The 21,421-nt window shown below is 38.1% G+C and overlaps 2 protein-coding genes across 6 annotated transcripts; both read right to left on the bottom strand.

Annotated features, from left to right (window-relative positions):
* Positions 1-166: 166 nt before the first annotated feature.
* fbxo25 (F-box protein 25) lies at positions 167-14,627 on the bottom strand. Of its 5 annotated transcripts, none has more exons than XM_032543190.1 (11): positions 14,409-14,627; positions 13,001-13,165; positions 6,374-6,477; positions 5,031-5,080; positions 4,805-4,897; positions 4,617-4,710; positions 3,958-4,142; positions 3,481-3,663; positions 2,979-3,122; positions 1,968-1,994; positions 167-1,541 (listed from the first exon to the last, which is right to left on the bottom strand). In XM_032543190.1, exons 2-11 carry the CDS (start codon positions 13,126-13,128, stop codon positions 1,452-1,454), a joined length of 1,098 nt encoding a protein of 365 aa, XP_032399081.1. In that variant the 5' UTR covers positions 13,129-13,165; positions 14,409-14,627; the 3' UTR covers positions 167-1,451. The 5 variants fall into 5 exon arrangements, with proteins under 5 accessions (XP_032399081.1, XP_032399079.1, XP_032399080.1 ...); XM_032543188.1 differs by having other exon boundaries at positions 13,001-13,146; positions 14,409-14,564; XM_032543189.1 differs by having other exon boundaries at positions 13,001-13,209; positions 14,409-14,503.
* Positions 14,628-18,728: 4,101 nt separating this feature from the next.
* On the bottom strand, positions 18,729-20,117 carry fam110c (family with sequence similarity 110 member C). The gene has a single exon (XM_032543194.1). The coding sequence runs from the start codon at positions 19,896-19,898 to the stop codon at positions 18,858-18,860; it is 1,041 nt and encodes a 346-aa protein (XP_032399085.1). The 5' UTR covers positions 19,899-20,117; the 3' UTR covers positions 18,729-18,857.
* Positions 20,118-21,421: the final 1,304 nt, after the last annotated feature.

Here is a 21,421-nt window from a genome sequence, read left to right as displayed (position 1 = left end):
ATGTCATGCCACTGATGTTTGCTTCTCTTCTTTTTCTCAGTTTTTATCTGTTTGATACTAAAGTCTGCTTCATTGCAGCCAGAAGTGAACACAGATACAGGTCCACTTCCAGAGATGCCTGTATCCTGCTTGGTCACATTTTCTCGAGCAGAATAAAGATCTAGTCTGACTGTCTTGCTGTACTTTATTCAACACATTGTAGTCTGGAGTAAATCTACACCTTGATTTAGCAGACTTTGTTGGGAATTTGAAAGTGGTCAGACCCTTAACAACATACTGTCAAGTTACTAAAGAAATTATTGTTATGTGAAATAACATTTAGCCACAACTGCCAAATCTTTAAATTTGCACATGAATGTTATGCAGTGGTTGCGAATTCCCATTGAAATGCCTGTAGAAAGATTCAGTCTAGAGATTAAGAGGAAGAATAATAATCAGGAAACTTTGCTCTGTGACCAGTGACTAACTATTTTTCCTTGCTGTTTAAGGTGCAAAGACATATACTGTATCCAAATCCATATCCAAATCCAAGGAGCGGAAAATACAATTAGGTCAAGTCTAAAAAAATCTTAATACAGTTAACAAAAGTCCCTGCGCCTCACAGTATAAAATGAAGAACAGAAACTGTTTTTTCTTTTTTATATTTCATTATTTATAACTAGTTTCTGTCCCACATATGTCATAATAGTACCATCAAGAGTATTGGGATAGCAAATGAATATTACAAAAGTTGGAGGAAGGATACATCCCCCCAAAAAAATAAGGAGGTTTAACATTTCTTCCGTCTGTCACATGACAGTTCTGACAAAGTCGATTGTAAAAACTTGTACGGTTAAAGAAATTATTTTTTCTTAGTGTCGACACTTCCGATGTACACAGAGCACAGCAAGAATTCACAAAGGACAACATACAGTAAGTAAACATAGACTCTAACATGACATGCATTCAGTTATTGCAGAGAAATACCATCAGGACGAAGTGGAGCAAAAGGCAGAAAAGTTTAACCCCATTAAATAAACGAGTAACACATGAGGCATCTTATCCTGCCACCCTGTAAATGTTGCCATTTAAAAAGTGTTGCCATCTATCACCACCTACCTACCATAAACATGCAACAACTCATTTGACATATAAATTCTTTCACATATTCACATTACATTTACATAATATTGTTGTACTCCCTCTGTTAGAAAAGCCTTTTTGTCAAGAAGACAAAACATTTATGCAGGAGGAGGAAAATATCACCAACATTCTTAAAATCTACAAACATCCATTAAATCTTTCCTATGCCTAATAGAAACACTTGTGCGTAAGGAAATGAAGACATAAAAAGTCATCTCTTTCAGTTGAAGCCCTTTGTATTTGAGTTTATGACGTTGAGGTCTCGTACACACTCTTGGTTTGGGAGTAAGAGTAAACGATTGCTTTGCTTGAAGAACAACACGGAGGGTTTAGAACTTGAAGAGGTCGATAAAGTGCTGCGGAGAAATGGGCATGAGGCAGCTGTCTGGGTTGTTGGCTGAGCATGGATGGCCACAGTCCTGGAAGACAGTCAACAACCACATTGTCAGAAAGGAGGAAGACCAGGAAACCCAAGGAGCAGCTATGCAGCACCCAGTAGGTACTTAGATCATGGAACGGCTTCAACACAAACTTAGTGATGGATTTACAAATGCCTGGTGCATTAGTATACACGGAGAAACATTTACGTTTTCTTTCAGACACATGAACTCAACATTCAGAGGAATCTATGAACTTCAAGAATGCCATTAAAAGTCAGCAAAAAAAGTGGCACTGTTTACTAAACACACCTCGAGCAAAACATGATGACGTCAAGTGAAATTGAGAACAGTACGAGACAAAGCTTAACACATGGGAAAGATAAGCTATGAATCAGACCCTCTGGGAAACATGAGACAAACTGGCAACTGACGGAGAACAGAAAGGCATGATGGGACGGAAAGTACCTTGAATACCAAAGCGAGGTGGCGATCCTTAAAAAATCAGGGAGAAGGGGAACCAGGAGAAGAGCCAGGAAGGAAGGGAGACAAGCAAGGGGAGGACGCAAAGAGGGCAGAGGTTAAAAAGTGTAAGCACCCAGTCAAGGAGGATGACAGGATTGTTGTTTTCGCAATTGAATATGGGAACAGATACTGTAGGAACAGCTGCATTTTGTAATCCAAGTACCGTTAGTCTGTGAAGATAAACATCTTCCCCAGAAGTTATTAACTCAAACGTTGTCATGGTTTAAGGTACAATCACATGTGCCATTAAGGGAAGACATTTCACTTGTTTGGCCTCTGATCGCTACATAAACATTGTATAACGGTATGGGCTAAACAAGTTCACAGCATCTATTATACTGAAAACAACAAGAATTACTTTTAACATCAGTGATAATGTATTTGTATATGTGTCACTCCTGTTAAATAAACAGAACATGGAGGTTTTTTTACTATATAAAACAGAATCCAATTTTACTATTATACACCTTTCTCACGGCATGCTAGAGACAGCTATCAGTGTAAGAGAGGCTGCATGATTGGCTCTAAGTGTCTCCAAACTCCAGACTTTCCAAGCTATACAGTGTGTACCAAAGAGTGTACCAAATGATAATGGGTGTTTTGTCTTGTTGTACAAGGGAATACAATGTGCTCTGGTACAAACTTGATTTGATAGACTCTCATGTCTGATCTTCATACAGTTTAAGAGATTGCAGGTCTGTGAGAAATGTCTCTTAAAACATTTCAGATTTCATTTGCTGTACACATACTAAGCTACAGTCTACAACACTGAAAGGCCATAACCCTAACGCTGAACCAACCAGGTAAACTTGCACTGAACCTATTGTTACCTTCTTTTAACATAATGAACAACTTGTAATTTACTTGCAGTCTGATGAACAGTACTGACTAGTCATATGGTGTTTCCTACATGAAATGAATGTGGTTGCAGGTGTGTGTTCTCTTGTTGTTTACCTTCCAGAAGAGGATGCTACAGTGTTTGCAGAAGTGCAAGGTGTCGCCGTACTGCTCCCTCATTGGATAATGTTTCTTCAGGGTGAAGTACATCAGCTTCCAGTCCACACTTTCACTCTTGGATAGGACCAACTTTCTACAGAACTGAGTATGGATGGAAGGAAAAACACAAAAAAAACATTTAAAACCCAGGGGACGAGAAAGTAATTATAACTGGAGCAAAGTGTAATTAGATATAATTGAGGACCATTTCTCATTAACACCAATCCTGAGTGGGTGCTTATATGATGTGTGCGAGATAGTGTGTGTGTGTGAGAGAGAGAGAGAGAGAGAGAGATGTGAGTTGAACAATTATGCCCTCTAGTGGTCAACTGGTGAACTACTAAGCTGCCATGTGGATGTTTTAGGCATATTCCTTTTAAAAAGCATTATTAAAATAACAGATTCAGCTGTACATATTAACCATCCATGTCTACTTAAACTAAATATTTTGTCCTCTCACCTGTTTGTCTGAGAAGTGAAAGTGGCAGAGTTTCTTCCACAGTATCCTGTTCTCACTGAGGCTGTGCAAAGTAGGCGTGGCCTGCCCCAGGTTAATGATGTCATAGGCATCAGATAACTCGCAAAGGATCTTGTTCTGCATATGTAGCGGCAAGTCGTTGAATGACATGCCACTGCATATTTGCTGGGGAAACAATTAAGATTAACACATCAAAATTCAGAGCTGGACTGTGAAGAAAAACGCAAATATTCCTACATCACAGTTGTCAATCCTTCGCATTAATCAGCATGTAAAGTGAGCAGCAGTGAGGTCAGTAGATGCATACCTACTTCATTATTCCCTTTTTAAAAGTCACAATTACATACAGGCAGCTCAAATTGGAACTGGATGTGTGTTGAGGCCAAGAGCATGCAGAAAAGCAAGTTCTGGGATGGAGACTTATGCACGTACACACACAAACACCAGTACACCTTCTACCTTGGGGATCTGCAGGTTGTTAAGCTGCTGCTTCCATTTGTGAATGGTCTCCAGTCGGCATAACCAGATGTTTACGTTGCCCACGAGGACACACCTGCCAACATGGATGGTCAGGCTGTGCAGTGTTGAGCTCAGGTCGTGCAGCAAATCCTTAACCAGGCGCGGGTTGTAGTGGTCGACGAGAACTAGTAGTGACATTTTGAAAACAAACACAAAACACAAGACAATATTTTAGGGTGAAAAAGAAAACATTAGCAGCCAAAATGTAACATAATGTAACTATATATGTAAGTAAAATGCATCTTTTATACATTAATTGCTGTAAAGATCCTATTTTTACAGTACAACAAAAGAAAAAAACACAAGATTGAAAAATACCAACCACAGTTTCAGGTGAACTGTGCATGGTTTTAAAAGGCATTACTTTACCATATAGGTTTTACTGTACTTTGCTCCACGAGGAAACACAACCCCATGAACCACAAAATTCAACATGTTCTGGTTGTTTTGAGCCTTAAACCATTTGGTAAATAAATGTTCTTTCTGGGAAATATAAAGCTACTTTTACTAACACAACAAGAGCCTAATCTAGGTCTATGGTTCATCTACAGGAGAACTGACAAAATGTCTGCCTACATCTCCGCCTCAGGTCTCCTTACCCTTTCGTACAATCTTCTCCAGTATATTGAAATAGTTTTTCTGTGCAGCTCCGCTCAAAGAGGTCAGCTGAGACCTGGCTATTAGCTGGAAAAGCTATGAGAGAAAAACAGAGTAAGACAGTTAGAGGATAAGAAAAAGTCGGAATCAAAAGGACTCTTAATCAACATGAGTGATTATTATTGCTTACTTTTGCAACATAGTTAAATCTTCTTAAGTCCTGAATGGCACTGGAAAAGTCTAGACGGTTGAGGGCTTCACCAAGCGTGCAGTATCCATGTCGCTGTGTGTAAACATGAAAATACACACACATTCATTTTTATTAAATCATTATTTATTTCAAATAAAAATATGTTTCAATAAACAGACAACAAATCCTTCATGTGAAATTTTCTAGTAAAAGCTGCAGCACTCACTTCTTTTGTGCTCCCTTTCTGCACGTAGATCCATTTATCCGTGAAAACAACTGGACAAGGAAAAAACAGAGTTCATTTATTAAAGTGTTTTGATGTAAATGTTATTATATATTAGCTTCATAAAAATCATTATTGGCTCTTGGCTTTAGTCACTTTGTTGACTCAAAACCGTACTGTAACAGTTTCAACATAACACTGAACATCATAACCTGCACCACTATAGAATTTGCCTTCTGGCGGACATCCGTTTTTGGAACAACAGTGATACGAAAAAAAAGAGAAAGAAAAGAATAGATTAGGATGCGTGGGCAGCAAGGATCGTCTGTTCTACAGAGAGAGATGTAGGTAAATAACGTTAAATAGGTTTGCAATGAAAACGCTTTTAGGACAACAAGGTTACAGATACTAAAAAGCTTGTGTGTATGCCAATGTATTCTAATATAGACCTAGTCTAACAGTTTTAGTTATTTCTATGCACAGTACTTGAGCAATGTTTTTTTTAATCATCAGTCAAATTTATGAATCAGTGTACTAAATGAAGTTTAACTCCTAGCCTTAATTGTTCTTTCCTTCTATTGATAGACACCTTCAACAGAGGAAGAATGGTGGAGAATAGCCAGGGACTTTGAACTGTATAATGTAAAATGTATACAATATAATATTAACTCAATTAAAAGTAAGTCCTGCAATAAGGGCATAGACTGTTAATAATATACAGTCAACGATTAAGGGTTACACATCTTAAGTAGAAGTATTCAAGTACTGTCAGCAAAACTACTGTACTTTCTTCTTTTTCTTTTTTCTTATAAACAAACAAAAGTTACAATTTAGTGTTTCTCACTAAATATATTGTGTGTGTCCTTGGGATCTCAGAAGTGTGGAACACCAATTTCAGTAACAATGCTTCATACTTTGAGACCATCATATAATTTGTAAGTAAATCTTAACCTACAAAACATCTATTAACTATAGCAGTCAAATAAATGTAGGGTGGTATAAAGTACAATACGTCTGATATGCAGCGAAGTAGACGTATAAACAGCAAATAATGGAAGACATCAAGTAGAATATGAGTACCCTAGTTACATTTAAATGCTGATTAACTGCACAACTAATCTTAGGTGAGACATTACCAAGTAAATAACAAGGCTTTAGTTCAATAAACCTAAATGCAAACAGAGCTTGCAATAGGTAATGGCCACTTCACTCCAATTGTGACTTGTGTTTCCCTTTATTTCTTCTCTGCTTTTTTTCTTCTTCTTTCTTTTATAAACGATCTTTAATTTTCATACCACAAACTTTTTATGAAATTAAAACAGTGATTATGTGTTGCTGAAACTCACACTGGGATTTGGTGTTATTGTTGTAGAGGTCCTTTTTCCTCTTTGTGGTGGCGAGCTCACACACATCTCCAACAAACAGATTCTCTTTGTTGTCACTGCAGAGCCTGTTTAGACAGAAGGCATGGGAGGAATTTGTTAATAAATAGAATTGCATGACAGGGTCCCCAGTGCAACTGAAGTACAATGTAAAGAAGCCTCGAGCAACTGACAGTGACTTTCTAATAACGTCCTGTATATCACGCACGTTGCAATGGCATGATAGATCCAGCACAAGAAGTTTAAGTGCTGCAGTATTTTGGGGTTATCAGAACCAGCACATACGCAGGAAACTAAATCAGCTTGAAGTTGCTTCATTGTGGACGATTTGGAATAATAAGCAGGCTAAGACAGGTGTAACAGGAGTCAGAGTAGTCAAGAGGTGTGACAATATAACGATTCACAATGTCTGTTATAATGGAAGAAACACAGCAGATGGCAGACATATATCACAGTCTGAGAGACAGAATCACAGATGTGACTCAGACAATATTTTCTCAGAAAACAGGCAAAACATTTTGAAATCTCAATCTGAGCTCTGTTGTTTCTGGCAGCCATTCTGGGCCTGCTTGGCTAATAAGTGGCCTTGTTATTTCTGATAAGATAGATCTTCAAATTTTGGCAGCTGACCAACTCAACTTGATGTATGTTGACATGGGAGGTTTGAATTGGCCCAACTACAACACAAACCCAAATGAAGGCATAAATCATGTGAGAGCATGTTAACAAACTTCTACGTGGCTGTGTGTTTGTCAGGGTCTGAGCATATTTCTCTCTATTTACATTGAATTTAAATGCTTCAGAACAGGGTGGAGCTACATTTGTACCTCTTTGTAACCAGTCTTACAAAATGAATCAGTTTAATGAAACGACAGCAAGACCATTGCATGTTTGAGTCTCAGGAATGTTTTAATTTAATATTAATTCAATATTTCTCTCAAATGTATCAAATAAAATAAAAACATGTTAATGTTCTACATGCAATATCTATGTATGCAAACACCTGTGTTTGTAGTTTGTGTCTGTATTTTCTCTTATACTTGAGGTTACAACTACTTAGCCATCAAACTGTAGCCTCTTGTACCTTTCACTTACTGTGCCTTTTATAATATAAATGACTTGCATAAATGCAAATTTCACCACCGCCCTAAACAGGACTGAAATATGCCTAAAATACTCATGAAAAGATAGGAGGCCTGAGGAGATCAATATGTCTCTTTGCAGAGTACTACCTTTGTGAAAATATTTTCTTCCACTGCACATAAAATATATTTAAATAAAATACAATAAAAGCAGAAATTGTTATCTCCACTAAGATCTATTCATCTTTAACTAGACCTTCTAATACTAATGACCTTTAACAGATCAAAGAACTGGACTGGTGATTGACTCCCCAAGCATTGATAATCCATTGGCTGAAGTTGAGCACCCAACTGGCAAAATTACCAACCAAGAGTCAGCTGATTGTACTCAAAAACATTTTACTGGGCATATTTCACTATTTGGGACAATTTAGAGTAAAAACTTTTTTTTTTAGAAAATAATCAGCAGATAAATTGTGAATAAAGACAATTGTTAGTTGCAGTCATAGAGCTAAGCCACCTCTGTCTGCACAGGTGCCCCAACCAACTAGCCTAGCAACAAGCACATGATCCATCAACAGCTTCCCCCCTGCAAACACTGTATCTGCAAGATATTTTGAGTTGCCATCCTTGGGCTTAAAAACATTATAATAGACATATTTCACTATTTTCTGATTTTCTATAGAAACACTTGAATACTACAGGGTATTTATTCTTTTGAATAATACAAGGGCTATGTTCTGTTTGTGAGCTTTCAGAAACTGGAGGAAATCTTTACTTCACCAATCACAATCTGGATGATTTCACACCGAAACTAATTTAATTTTCAATCCAGAATAAGTGAAGGCAGGACTTTTCTTGTCTGACTAAAGTCAACAGGTTGAATGGGCTCTACAGTAATCTCTCGTCTCTATCCATTTATCCAATTGCTAAGGCATACACATGAACACACGAGCAAGCAAAGTAATCTGTCACAGTGAGGAATGCAATAGCTTGACCTTTTAACACAGGTTGCATGCAGAGCACCGGCCTCCACAGAGACAATAAAAGACGTCACACAGCGGCAGGAATTTTGCAAAGGGTTTATAGATATTTAAAATGTATCCTGAAATACATAAGCTACAGGAATGAGGGTTATGTAGGAAGTCGACATAAACCAGGAAGAAACAAATAGAGGATGTGGAAGACATTTAGCTGTTACACTTTTCTAACTTACTGTTAGATAAATGTATTCAAGTTTCATTTTTGACGTGCTTTGACAAATGTAAGTTGACTTAACGACTAGTGCAATCATAGTGTCAGATAAATGATCTGTTACAGAAATTGACAGTAAAGTGATGGTCAAATACTAAGCTGACACTCAACTATAAAGCACCAATCTGGCACTTGAGTGTTTGCAGATAATCGGTGATAGAGGTTTGTTGATGTGTAAAGATACATAAACTACTTCTGTAACACAGTAAAGCAAGCCAGTGTCCGCCATAGTGCTTTTCTTTGTTTCTGGCCCTACATGTGTTCTGCCAAGTGTACCTCTTACTGTTGCATGAAGTCACTGGCCTTTCTGAGTGAAGCTGCATTTGGAGAGCCGCCAATATGAACAGATGACATCATTAGTTATTGTCTGATGTTGTGTCCTGTGCTTATTTGTGAAAAGACTGCTGACCAGCTAATGTGACACTGTGAGGTACTGTTAGTTGATCAATAGAAGAGTGGACTGGAGGGAGATATCACCAACTGGTGCTGAGTTTCCATCCTTCACCCCATCACGCTAGCAGGACACCAGCGTCCTGCACACTGTTTAAGTGAGGCTTGCTTGTCAAATGCTTAGTGTATCTTTCTATACCCTGCTGAACACTGCAACAACAAACTTGTGAGTTTACACAGTTCTATTTTTACTATAGCCAGTAGTAAGCATTTCTTTTGTGTGCATTTTAACTTAATTGTTTTTGATGAAACATGAGATGATGTGATGCGACGCGACTTTACTCAACTGTCTTTGCCATTGTTTTATGTCTTTTTAAAATTGTATTTGTTTTTATCAACGATAATACCCAATTTCCTCCCCCTGTATTCTGGAAAAAATAAAAAAAGCTAACTTGTACCTTGTAGTCAATTGATCTGGTCCTTGAAAGCAAAATGAGCTATCATGTTTGATTTTAACCCTTGCAGCTAAGTTAGACCCTGGCCCAATCTCATTAACAGGGGGAAGACGCCATGCACATTATGAACAAACTAATGACCGAAATAGTAAGCCTCATAACACCACACAAACCCTCAACACATATACTATATAAAGAAGGAGCAGACAAATATAGTTAAAATGATAAATAAGTATTGTAGACGTAGCCTAAGAATGGGACCCTCCTTTTTTCTCTCCATTTATGTGATGACTCATTGTCAGTTGGCATGCGTCAAAACAAAACATGTTTCCTGCAGATAACAAGGCAAGCTCTCCTGCTGGGAGGCAACCCAGACTGTCCACAGGGCCACATGTAGTACAGACCATAACGCCTGAAATACGATAACTTGTTTTAGTACAGCTGCTTTCAACAAACAGTGGTTGTTAAGTCTTTAAACCCACTAAACGCCTCTGAGAGGGACAGTATTTTAAAAGTGCACAGCAGGCATTTGACCTTAGTTGTTTTATTGTGTGCTCCCATCAGAAGAACTGGCATGTATGGTAACATTAATCACACAACTCCAAGCAACAACCCCTGTTCCATGATTTATAGTACATGTTGCACCAATTTCCAAACATCCAAAAGTAACTCCAGGAGACAGATCCTGAACAAGAAATTTAATATTGACTTTCTGTAACTTTCTGTGCTGGTCTGGCACTATGTAGGATTTTAGGGAATCTAAAAAAACACGCTTTATATACCAACATTTTTACTGTAGTTTTATATATAAGCTTACTCCATTGTTCCCCGACAATCATAGTAGAGGTAGTACACTAGAGTTGGTTGCTATCCAAATTTTGATACCGTCAAACCTCCTCCATATTTTACCGCAGTATACGGTATTACCGTGACTTATTAATGAATGATGATGAAGTAAGGCTCAGACTGCATCACCAAACTGTTGCTTGTGCCTACACCATTTAGAAACTGAATACCAAACACTAATACTGAAACACCTCTCCCTTCTCATTAGGTTGGAACCCCAAATGCTGTCAAACTGCAGAAGTTGTGTTCTTTTTCAAGACCAGGTAACTCGGTACGCGACTTGCCATCTTTCTCTCTCTCTCGCTCTCTACTCCACACTGTCACGTGATGACAACCACACATAAGCATTTTTAGGCATTAAATAAATTGTATTAAATATTTAATCCTTGTCTCCTATATAAGTGCATTGCATCTTTTTTAATGACGTATTGAAACTGACAACGTTGCTATTTTTAAGACCCCACGGTATACCGTATTACCAACTCAATAGTACACTCTCCTGTCTCTGGGGTGATGGAACAACACAGCTGAGCATTGTGTTTATTAAAGAGATAAAGTAATTTAAGAAGTCAGACTTCAAGCATAATCTTGTTTCCAACTTGATGAAAACATGAACAATTACCCAATACTACGGAATCTTTAGTTATCAATAATGACTTTGCAGGTTAAGTCAGTGTCACTATGTTACAACAAGTTATATACAACAACCAGGTTGCATGACTTCTTTCGAACGTGTGCCCATAAACAACAAAAATGTGTGTGTCCTGCTTTGAGGGGAGAGTTTGCAGAATAAACTTAGTTCACGCACACAAACACCTGACCTTAATGGTTCAGATTCTGATCCACAATAAGGTCAAAAAACCAACAACAGATAACTTAGAAGTCAACTCAAAAACACTTTCCTCTATTAGGCTGAGAACTTCCACCTCAATAATTTTGAATATTTATCTTTTCTTTAACATGATAAACTAAGAGGTTTGTAAGTATCATGTAAAATTAGCCTCTTGAGTAAACCCAACCCTATACTCAACTCTGTCTGTTGCCATGACGCCTCTTTGGCAATAACAGGCTGCAATTGTGGGATGCAAATCAACTCATCAAAGACTCTCTGCTTTAGCCCTGATAAGAGTTGTTGGCTCAATTATGTTTTTCTTTCTGGCTCTGAGTACAGCAGCTATGGTCAGTGCACATTTTCATTATTATCTACTGACTCCCTGACATTATTCCTTTTCCCTCCAATCTATTCAGCATTTCTACAAAAAAATAAATTTAGATTGCAGCCAGGCATTAAAACATACTGTAGCTCACATAAATGTATCAACCACAGCAAACATCAACAATCCATGGTCCACACAGACTGTTTTTACTCATCGCTAAAACCCAGTCTTGGTAGTTTAGAGGTCTAAGACAGGGGTCTTCAACAGGGGGTCCGCAGAGGTACTGCATGGGGGTCGCGAAACTTTAGGTTGATTAGACTTTTTTTTTAATATTCCCCCCTCCCCCCTGCAATTTTTCCACTAATTGAAATGTCTTTAAATACACATTAACATGAATTCAACACACTGTAGTAAACAGATAAATGGAGGCAGAAGATGTCTTTCAGTCATTAATGCACACATGGCACTATAGGACCAGTTTGATATAACACAATTTTATACAATATATATGATTAGGGGGTCCCCGCTCCATCTCGCCATCAGTTTGGGGGTCCTTGGTCTGGAAAACGTTGAAGACCCCTGGTCTAAGACAAAGACTGTGAAACCCCAAGACGCTGCTTCTGTTGCATGTCTAACCCCATCTCTTTCCCTTTATATTCTGTGAGCTTTACTACTATCCTATGTTTAAGAAGCAGAAAATGCTCTCTCTGAAATACTTTTGAGGTATTTTGTGGAAGTTGGAAAATGTCTGACAACCAAGTCAACACTTAAAGTGAGCCCTGGCAGCTGTAACCAATCATTAGCGTTCAATTTTAAACAAGAGTTGCAGGGCTAATAATATCTAATCTACTCTTGACTAGATTCTGAGCAAACCAGTTCTGATGGACTTGATGGAAAAAATACCCATATACACGGTAATTTTGAGTTGCTTATATATTTTAGTTCCCCTGTGATAAAGTTGGTGTCCAATGCAATGAACTGTGTATACTGTTAATTAAACCAGAGAAAAATCAAATGTCTAATGAACAACTCCACAAAAATAATTGTAGTAGTTTTTAAGTCAATATTACTCAGAATCATTACTTTAATTTTCTTTACGCCCCACGTTTTAATGATATAATCAAGGTATAATACCAGTAAAAATGAATACTATATCTACATGTCATCCAGCCCTAGCATCTATACTGCATGCTTGTAGAAATGAATCTAAGCACAACAAACTACTGAGTACTATATGGACAATATAGCTGTATTATTAAATGCATGTGGCAAGTGTGTACTGGGTTAGTTAGGTCCAGTCTAACCTGATAAAACCCAGACTTGTTCACCATAAAAAGTTTGACACTGGATTAACAATGCCATTAAAGGCAGATATGGATGACAAAAGGTGAGCAAGATATTACTTACTCTTTCAAGTGTATCTCTTTGTTGCTATCTTCCAACTCGTGTCCATAGAAGATAATCCTCTTCCATCCTTGCTCTGTCTTTGTCCAGCTCCATCCTGGCGACCTCCAGTCCTTGCCCAAGAAAGGCATTTTAGTTGGGAGGGGGGACTGTGAGCAGAGAGAACACCTGTAGGGTTAACAAGATGCAGGATTTTCTTTGTGCTCAAGGCTCTTTAGAGGAAAAGAAAGGCCATAATGAGCAGATGAATACCTAATTGAAAATGTAGTAACTACTTAATACTTAATGTTGACAATATATCTACAGTATATTATATCGATATTGTGATATACGACTAGATACCGGCCTAAATTTTGGATATTGTAATAGAGCTTACGTGTTGTCTTTTCCTGGCTTTAAAGACTGCATTACAGTAAAGTGATGTAATTTTCAGAACATAAAAGACTGTTCTAGCTGTTCTATTATTTTCCTTAGTCATTATATCCACATTAATGATGATTATTTATCAGATTTCTAATTGTGGAAATATTTGGTGAAAACACCAATTGTCAACCCTACAATATTGTTGCAATATCAACACTGAGGTATTTGGTCAAGAATTTGTGATATCTGATTTTCTCCATATCGCCCAGACATGTTTTTATATATATATATATATATATATATATATATATATATATATATATATATATATATACACACACACCGGTGTCGATATTGCAAAAATATGGATTAAAAAACAAAAACAATTTTCTAAAAACTTGCTCAAATTCATTGTCCCTTCTTTAAAGTCAAATCAAGGTATAAACAACAGTACAATTCTAGATGAAATATTCAAACTTTAGTTTTGAAATTGCAGCAGTTAAAATTGCCTTATGGGCATTCAAAGAGAAGAACTTAAAACACATAAAATTAATATTTTCTAAATATTTCAATGCTAAAAATACAGCAATATTAAAATGTCAACAATACATGTTATTATGGCCTTTCTTTTACTGCCATAGTTTCAGTCTGCAGTCTACAGCTAGCTACATGTTCATATCAGTTTACTGTCTGACTACAACTGCCAAATTAACAAGAGGGCCATTAGATTTATAAACGTTTATTGAGCATGTAGTCGCCATATTACGGGTAAACACTATAGGATGCAAAATGACCGACTAAGCCATATTGCTTTGATAACACTCCTCAAATCGACTATGACGCATTTAACTTTAGCATTTGAAAAAAAAAAAAACAGCATTAGCAAGCGCTGTTCAAATCGTGTCAACGCTTAACGGTAAAAAGAAAAAAAATAAGATAAGTCTAGCTGTCAGTTGGTTCAACGCACATAATCGCCACACGAAGAACATAAAGAATCTCAACTGCAGTATAACAGAGGTGGACATTTCTACAAAACGGCTAAACAAACCTTAAGTCACTCCTTTGTTGTGTATCGTCTGTCAGTGCTTCTGTTTCTTCTTTTCTCTGCTGCCTGGAAATATTGACGGAAGTAAACACAGTGCGGACACTGCAATTCGTCCCCGCCCCCTGAGGCCCTCTGATTGGACGAAACGTCAGTATTTATCTTGTTGCTACCCAGATTCGCGTCGCTGATTTGCTTGCAAAGGCTGTCAATCGATTATTTCTCTTCTTCATCCATTGTGTTTTGTTGAAGCTTTCTCCACACGTGACAGAGGACTGCGCACATGTACTTATGTTTTGATTTTGAGATGGGGGATGGGAACAGGACCACTGGACGGCTGTCTGTAGGGTAAGTAATGATGATAATGAGGTTATAAAGGAACACTTTTTTAAACAGCTGTAAACTTAGAGTTTTGTTATAAATACTTTTTTTTTTTACCACAAGCTGTGGGAACTTATATGAGAATTAGGGATAACATTTTGTTTTATTGACCATATTTTTTGTAAACTACGGTCAAGTCTCAAGTTATTTCAGAGTAAGTATTTATTCAAGTCACAAGTCATTTAAACAAGTTCAAATCAAGTCACAAGTCTTTATGCGCAAATTCCAAAGTCTTGATGCAGGTATTCCAGGTAGCCTACATGAGCTAAATGACACATTGTACTGACAATTGTTCTTTCAAAGCTGTTTTAATACTGTGTTTTACATAGCTGAGACCTTTCAATGCTTAGGCCTCATAATTAAAGTCTGATACTAGAAAGCTGTTTTCACATCCATCTGTTTAAGGTGGAAAGTTGTCACAAGAGGGACAGGGTTTGAATAACTGCTGCCATTAGATATTACGCTTTGTTGGCAAAACACTATTGCAAGAGCGAAAAATAGCATTACATATCAAGCATTCATCCAGACTGGTTAATGTGTGCTTATTGTTCCTTTGTCATGTGATTGCAGTGCTGTCAAAGGTTTGACTGGTCAGCCATCATGGAGTTGCTGTGATTTGAACACTAATTAGGTTCAGTGTTGTTGTTAGATACTGCCCTCTTTAGGCCACATACAGTAGGCCTATATTCAAAATATGTAACCAGTGCCACTACAAGCAGTATGCTATACTGTATTTCCACTATTATTGATTCATTCCTGAACAGGCCTACCAGGCACAGGCCCAGGAGCCTACTGTACCAGGGTACCACAAAGAAACATAAAACAACTACAAAGAGATGTTAATCAACTGCAAAGAGACACACATTAACTAGAAAATGGACAAAACCCCAAAGAGACACAAAACCACAGAGAGATGTGTAACAACTATAAAGACACGCTAAACAACAAAAAAGAGGCAAAAGCATCACTAAGTCTGTGTCTTGCTCCTAAGAGGGTGGGTCCTTTTGCATATCTGTGCTCAGCGGCCAATGGGCCTTATATACTATTTACAAAAAATGATTGTATTATATCTATACAGTCAATTGTACACACATACATTTAGGCAACAGTTTACTTGTGAGAAACATTGCAACTTTAGTCCCTGTAGCAATCTTTTGCAGTACTTCAGTATAAAACAGTGTTCCACAGGCAGCAGTTAAACAAGTTTTAAGTCGTAGATTAGTAATACTTAAACTTTTACATCACACAAATTCCAATAAAAGAAGCCATTTGGCCTTTAGCAATGTAAGTAGTCTACATTTTCCATCAATACAGTTCTGTAGTTTGAACCACATGTGAAACGTTAAGTGACCCTTTTTCTAACTAACTTATCAACTGCATTTTAAGAAGTAACTGGCAGTAAACAAAAGGAAAGGGCATGATATGACTTGTCTTCATTTGAAACCGTCAGCCAGGATTCTGGAGAACTACATGGGTGCAACATAGGTGCACCTGAGTAATGAGTTTCTATTAGCATTTACTGCACATAAGTATTGTTTGTTTCTGAGTAGGTAATTCCACTTAACACAGTCAGCAATAGTCTGACTGTTTTTCCCACTTATATTACAGCCTCTGATCAGCATAAAAGGTTGGCTAAAAGACAGAAAGAGAGAGAACATGTTCAAGAGATACAGCAGTTACATCGGGTCACTGGATTTAAGCCTATCAGATTATTAGGTACATTCCTCTCACACAGAACTCAGCAAGTTACTGATTCTGTGGCTGGAAAATAACCACAACCTACAAGCCTTTTTATCTGGCTGGAGTTAAATTTAACAATGCTGTTTTATTACTGTCAACAAGCTTGGCCACAATTATACATGAAAGGAGCAGATCTAGCTAACTGGTTTGTGTGTGTGTGTGTGTGTGTGTGTGTGTGTGTGTGTGTGTGTGTGTGATGGAATGTACACCTTTCACCTGGAGAGGAATGGTGCATACACGTATAGGATTATGGTTTTAAGAAGCAGGTTACATAAATTATGATTCAAGGGCACTTTAATGCTAAAGACCCTGGGGCCTCATTTTATAAAAATATCCTAACTATTTCTCCTATCTTAACATAAGTTTCATAAGTCAAAAGCTCATGGCTGCGTCCTATCCTATCTCAAAGATCCCATCTTTTCTTAACTGAAGAAATCCTAACTATTACAAACTATAAATACTCTTATTTAGTCGGCACTCATCCATTCATGCCTTTTAAATCAAATGAAACTTTATTGTTATTCCAATTTTCTAGTCTGTATTTACTTATTTAGCCTATCTAGTGAAATATGTTTCTATTAAGTTGTTTCTGGTGTCTGCACCACCATTGCGTTCCTCCACATCTTCAAGCGGGGCATGGATGTTATCTTAGCATGTTGATCAAATTCAAAATGAATTGTCTTGACAGTCGATATAATACCTTTAATACATGGTCAAGGGAATTTAAAACATCATCATACAGTTTGTGTTGCCTTTAAATTATTATATTTCGGTGTTCATGTTGTTTCCCATCTTCATTGCAATTGCCATACATACCTAACAACAGTGCTGCTGCCATTTTTGACAGTTATTCTGAATTTAGGACAAGGTCTATGCCAAATTAGCCTCGCATTGCCAGACCTATTTCCACAGCGCTGCGGAGGAAGGTCTGGCCCTCAACATAACATTTCTGGATAGGATAAAAAATGGTCAGGGGTTGTTTGCATTTCTATAAACCAATCACAATTGTCTCGGGCGGCGCTAAGCTCTGGACGCAGCGAGCGTGACTTTTCAAAATGATTTCGGGAAGGAACTTAGAATTCCTAACTTGACAAATCCCTAAGTTAGGATAGTTATGCAAAGCAAAAGTCCTATCCTAATAAAATGCAGTAGTTATATTGTACTACCAAAAATCCTAAATGTCATCCTAAACTGAGATAAGATAGGATTTCAGGTTGTAGTGAGGAACATCATTTATGATAATGAGTATTGGACCCCCTGAAATGTTTAATATGCCATCACATCAGCTCTATGCCTTTATGCTGGTGCAACCTTCTAACAACTTTTATAAATGTTTCATAACCAATAGCTTATTAGATGGATAATATACTATAATTTACTTATGTTTTATAGCTTAGTTACAAGTCATTAAAAAGAAACATTTCTGTGAATGATGGCTGCGTACCTTGCAGCAGAGCTGGACAAAATCCGTTTACTAAGCAAATTATTAAGCATTTATTTATAGAATAATGACATTTGAGACTGCGTTATTATCAAATAGAGGTTCAAAAACACCAGTCTAATGGCGTTTTTCCATTAATGGTACCCGCTCGACTCGGTTCGTCTTGACTCGGCCGCGGTGCCCCATCCTTCTTTTTTCCTTTGCAGATTTTGTATCGCCTCATGCGTGAGGCAAACTGTGGCTGGTCATCATAGCAAGAAACCGCTGTGGCCTGACGCGACACGCAGAATGTTGAAGGTACAGTATGTTATTTTTCGGCATGTGGCTGTTGCCAGACTGAAGACAAATTTAGTTTCAAAAGAAGCTGGTGGCAGCAAAAAAAACACTGGCTAAACTATTTAAACCCCCTCCATCTGTCGCTAGCAATGATGACGCAGTGATTAGTGACAATCCTCTCCGACCAATTAGTAGTCTGCAGGTTTTCACGTCACCTTTTGGTATCGCCTTAGCTGGCTTGGAACCTCAACTGAGGTGAAGTACCTGCGTACAAAAAGTACCTGCTAACCGGTACCAGGGACTTTTTTGTTGATGGAAAACCAAAAAAGGCGAGTAGAGGTGAGTCGAGTAGATACCATGCAGTGGAAAAACGCCATAAAATTTGTTTAACAACCTGGCAAACCAAAATGTGTTCTTATGTAGCCTATTCTTACGGATTTACTGTGTTAAAGTGTGCACATACATTTTAGACCTTAAAAAAAAACAAGTTCTGTGAAGTGTCTGCTGAAATTGGTACACAATGACACAATGACAGCAGAGAGACCAAAGGTCAAAAGACAGGAGTTAGTGTCATCTATACAACAATGTTACTTAAGCATGTGGCCTCTGTCTTAATCTCAATCAAGGTCTCTTAACTTTTTTCCGGTCTCTATAGCATTTCTGCAGCTGTATAGCCATTTTATAATCCTTGCATTGCGCTCAATAACTGACGTCTCTTGACGTATCTTTTCATGTAGCCTGTCTTCCATTATTCCGTCGCTGTCACCACTGTTCCTGGAGAAGCCGTCGTCTGATGTAGAGATGCTGACACTTCGGATGTTTATGGCAATTTCATCTGAGTGTGCAGAGAAGTTGTCCTTCCCAAAAGATTCAATAACCTCGCCGCCCAGCCCACAGTACTTGAAAAAAGCATCAAAGTCTGCAAAGTTCTTGGAGTACCTGGAGCTTATGTCGGAGTGAGAACGACTTACTCCTTTGCCAGACCTGCTTTCAAATTCAGGAACCGTTAGGAGTCCAGCAGATTGCTTCACAACATCCACTGTCACCTTAGATCCAGGATCATTGTAGTCTGTGTTTTTTTGCTCTACTACTCCATTCCTCCTCCTCTCTGATTGTGAGCTGCATTCCTTTGCTGTTCCCTCAGGTGTGGTGATTTTTTCCTTGTTGCACTCAGATTCGCACTCCTTATCTGTTGCCTCAGGTAATGAAACATTTTTATGCAAAGAGCTGAGCAACTTGCGTGTTATAGGATGTTTCCGGTCACTTTCTGATCCTCTCAGTAACTCACATTTCTGTCTGTAAAGCAGAAGCGAGTCTCGACGGTTTTTGGAGCTGGACCGACGTACCTGCCCTGGTAAGCTGTTGATTTGTGCACCACATGTAGCCTCTCTTGAGTTACTCCCTATGACAAGATTCCCACAATGGTTTGAGCTCCGGTTAGAAGACCCAGTGCTACTCACCGAGGCTGATCCAAGACTGATCACTGGCTCCTGAGTTGAGTTAACAACCTGTTGGCTTTTGACATATTTTGGTTTGCTAGCAGCGAGCCTCTCCACAGCACTCATGCGTCCTTTTGTCTCACTCTCCAGTTCCATTTGCTTTCGAAGGTATTCAGGACCCTTTCCCAGGATCTTTGTGGTATCACTGGTTGCCTCCATTGTGGTTTAAGTTAACATTCAAATCAGTGATTTCCAAAGAGTGGGTAATCCTTTAGCATACGGTCTCTCCAGTGTTAGTGTTACTGTTGTAAAACATTCCTTTCAAGCCCGTTCTTTGCCTGAGCACGTATTACAACAGGAGACTTTACCTTGTCTGTTCAAACACACATCATATTACCCCACCCACCTTGTGGAAGGCTAGTTTTAACCAGCCTGTTCAAAGTACACCTGATACCATCACAGGTGAGAATAGTGAAAGCTGACACTTCAGTTTAGTTTTTCTCTTGTTCTAGAGGAAAATGTGGGCGTTTATCCTTGTTGCTCAATACAGGACAAAATCTTACATGATCTCCTTCGTAGAATACTGGTTTCTGTAAAAGTACTCTCTGCTACCTTTTTTGACTCACTCACCTGAGAAACTGAATCATCCACTGACTCATTGCTGCTCATTACAGTGCAAATGTTGTGCAATAAATGTTTTCCCCCAGCCTATTCAAACTTAAATCGTATCCCACTGATATTGTTATTGTTAAGGCAGGCAGATTGTAGTCTTCTAACTAAAATGAAAGGAGTCTGTCTGTACATCTGAGCACCCAAGAAGTAAGGTGTTGAGTACGAACTTTTGGGATCTACGGGACATATTTATTAGTAGTAAAATATGTTATCTACACACTATTTAGTGTATTCGAGAGGAGACCTCTATAAACTGTTACACCGGCTAACAGCATGCTGGGTACAGCTTGCTCTCCATCACTCGCTAAAGTACATTAAAGGTGAAGAAAGAGAAACCGACATTATAGGCCTATTTGCTCAATAACTGTATCTTACAGGATGAAAAAAAGCACTGCCACTAACTATATTGTGAGCTTTAATTGGATGTTAACAGTTAGAGGCTTAAAACACTCATAAAACATCCTAGACCAAGTAACATGGGAGCCATAAGGAGAGGTCTGAGCTTCCATGGAAGCAGTAAAATCCAACAGTGGAAGTTGCCAGTACATTGCCAGCATTTTAAGTACAAATAATGGATTTGTTTGATGTAGCAATCAGTCCTATTTGTGGTAATGAGATAAAAAGGCCAAAAGAAAAGTACTTCAAAAAAAACTTTCCAAAACTACGCACCAAATTTTCTTGTGAATGGAGTAGCATACTGTTGTGTCAATGACAGTATTGCTGTACTTCACCACCAAGCTACCAGGTGTGCAGTATAATATTGCTCCAACTATGCCTGTTAATGAAAGTGCGTGAGCTGCAAACATACTTGGAACCCTATTTCTTTTTTATTTATCTCAGGTCCTAACTTTGGTTAATTTAAAGACTCTCCGCAAAGCTCAGATTAACTCAAACCCTGCCCTAGACAATTTGACATTTTTTCAATCCATAGTCCTAATATTAATTGAGTCTAAACAAACACACAAGGAGTTCAAAGACAAAACATTCTCACATGCTTGTTCAACTAACATGTTTACTAATGTAGGGTGTAATTAAACTCTTTTTAGTGCATCTGCTTAAAACCTCTTTAG

This window comes from Etheostoma spectabile, chromosome 18, assembly GCF_008692095.1.
Source record: "Etheostoma spectabile isolate EspeVRDwgs_2016 chromosome 18, UIUC_Espe_1.0, whole genome shotgun sequence".
Classification (NCBI taxonomy): Eukaryota; Metazoa; Chordata; class Actinopteri; order Perciformes; family Percidae; genus Etheostoma; species Etheostoma spectabile.
This window is presented reverse-complemented; position numbering and strand designations above follow the sequence as displayed.

Coding starts and splice junctions, on each gene's coding strand:
- fbxo25 (XM_032543190.1), bottom strand. CDS start 13,128: ATGCCTTTCTTGGGCAAGGACTGGAGGTCGCCAGGATGGAGCTGGACA. Junction 4,711..4,804: donor GATTTAACTATGTTGCAAAA/GTAAGCAATAAT, acceptor TTTCTCTCATAG/CTTTTCCAGCTAATAGCCAG. Junction 1,995..2,978: donor GTAGCATCCTCTTCTGGAAG/GTAAACAACAAG, acceptor TGATTTTTTAAG/GATCGCCACCTCGCTTTGGT.
- fam110c (XM_032543194.1), bottom strand. CDS start 19,898: ATGGAGGCAACCAGTGATACCACAAAGATCCTGGGAAAGGGTCCTGAA.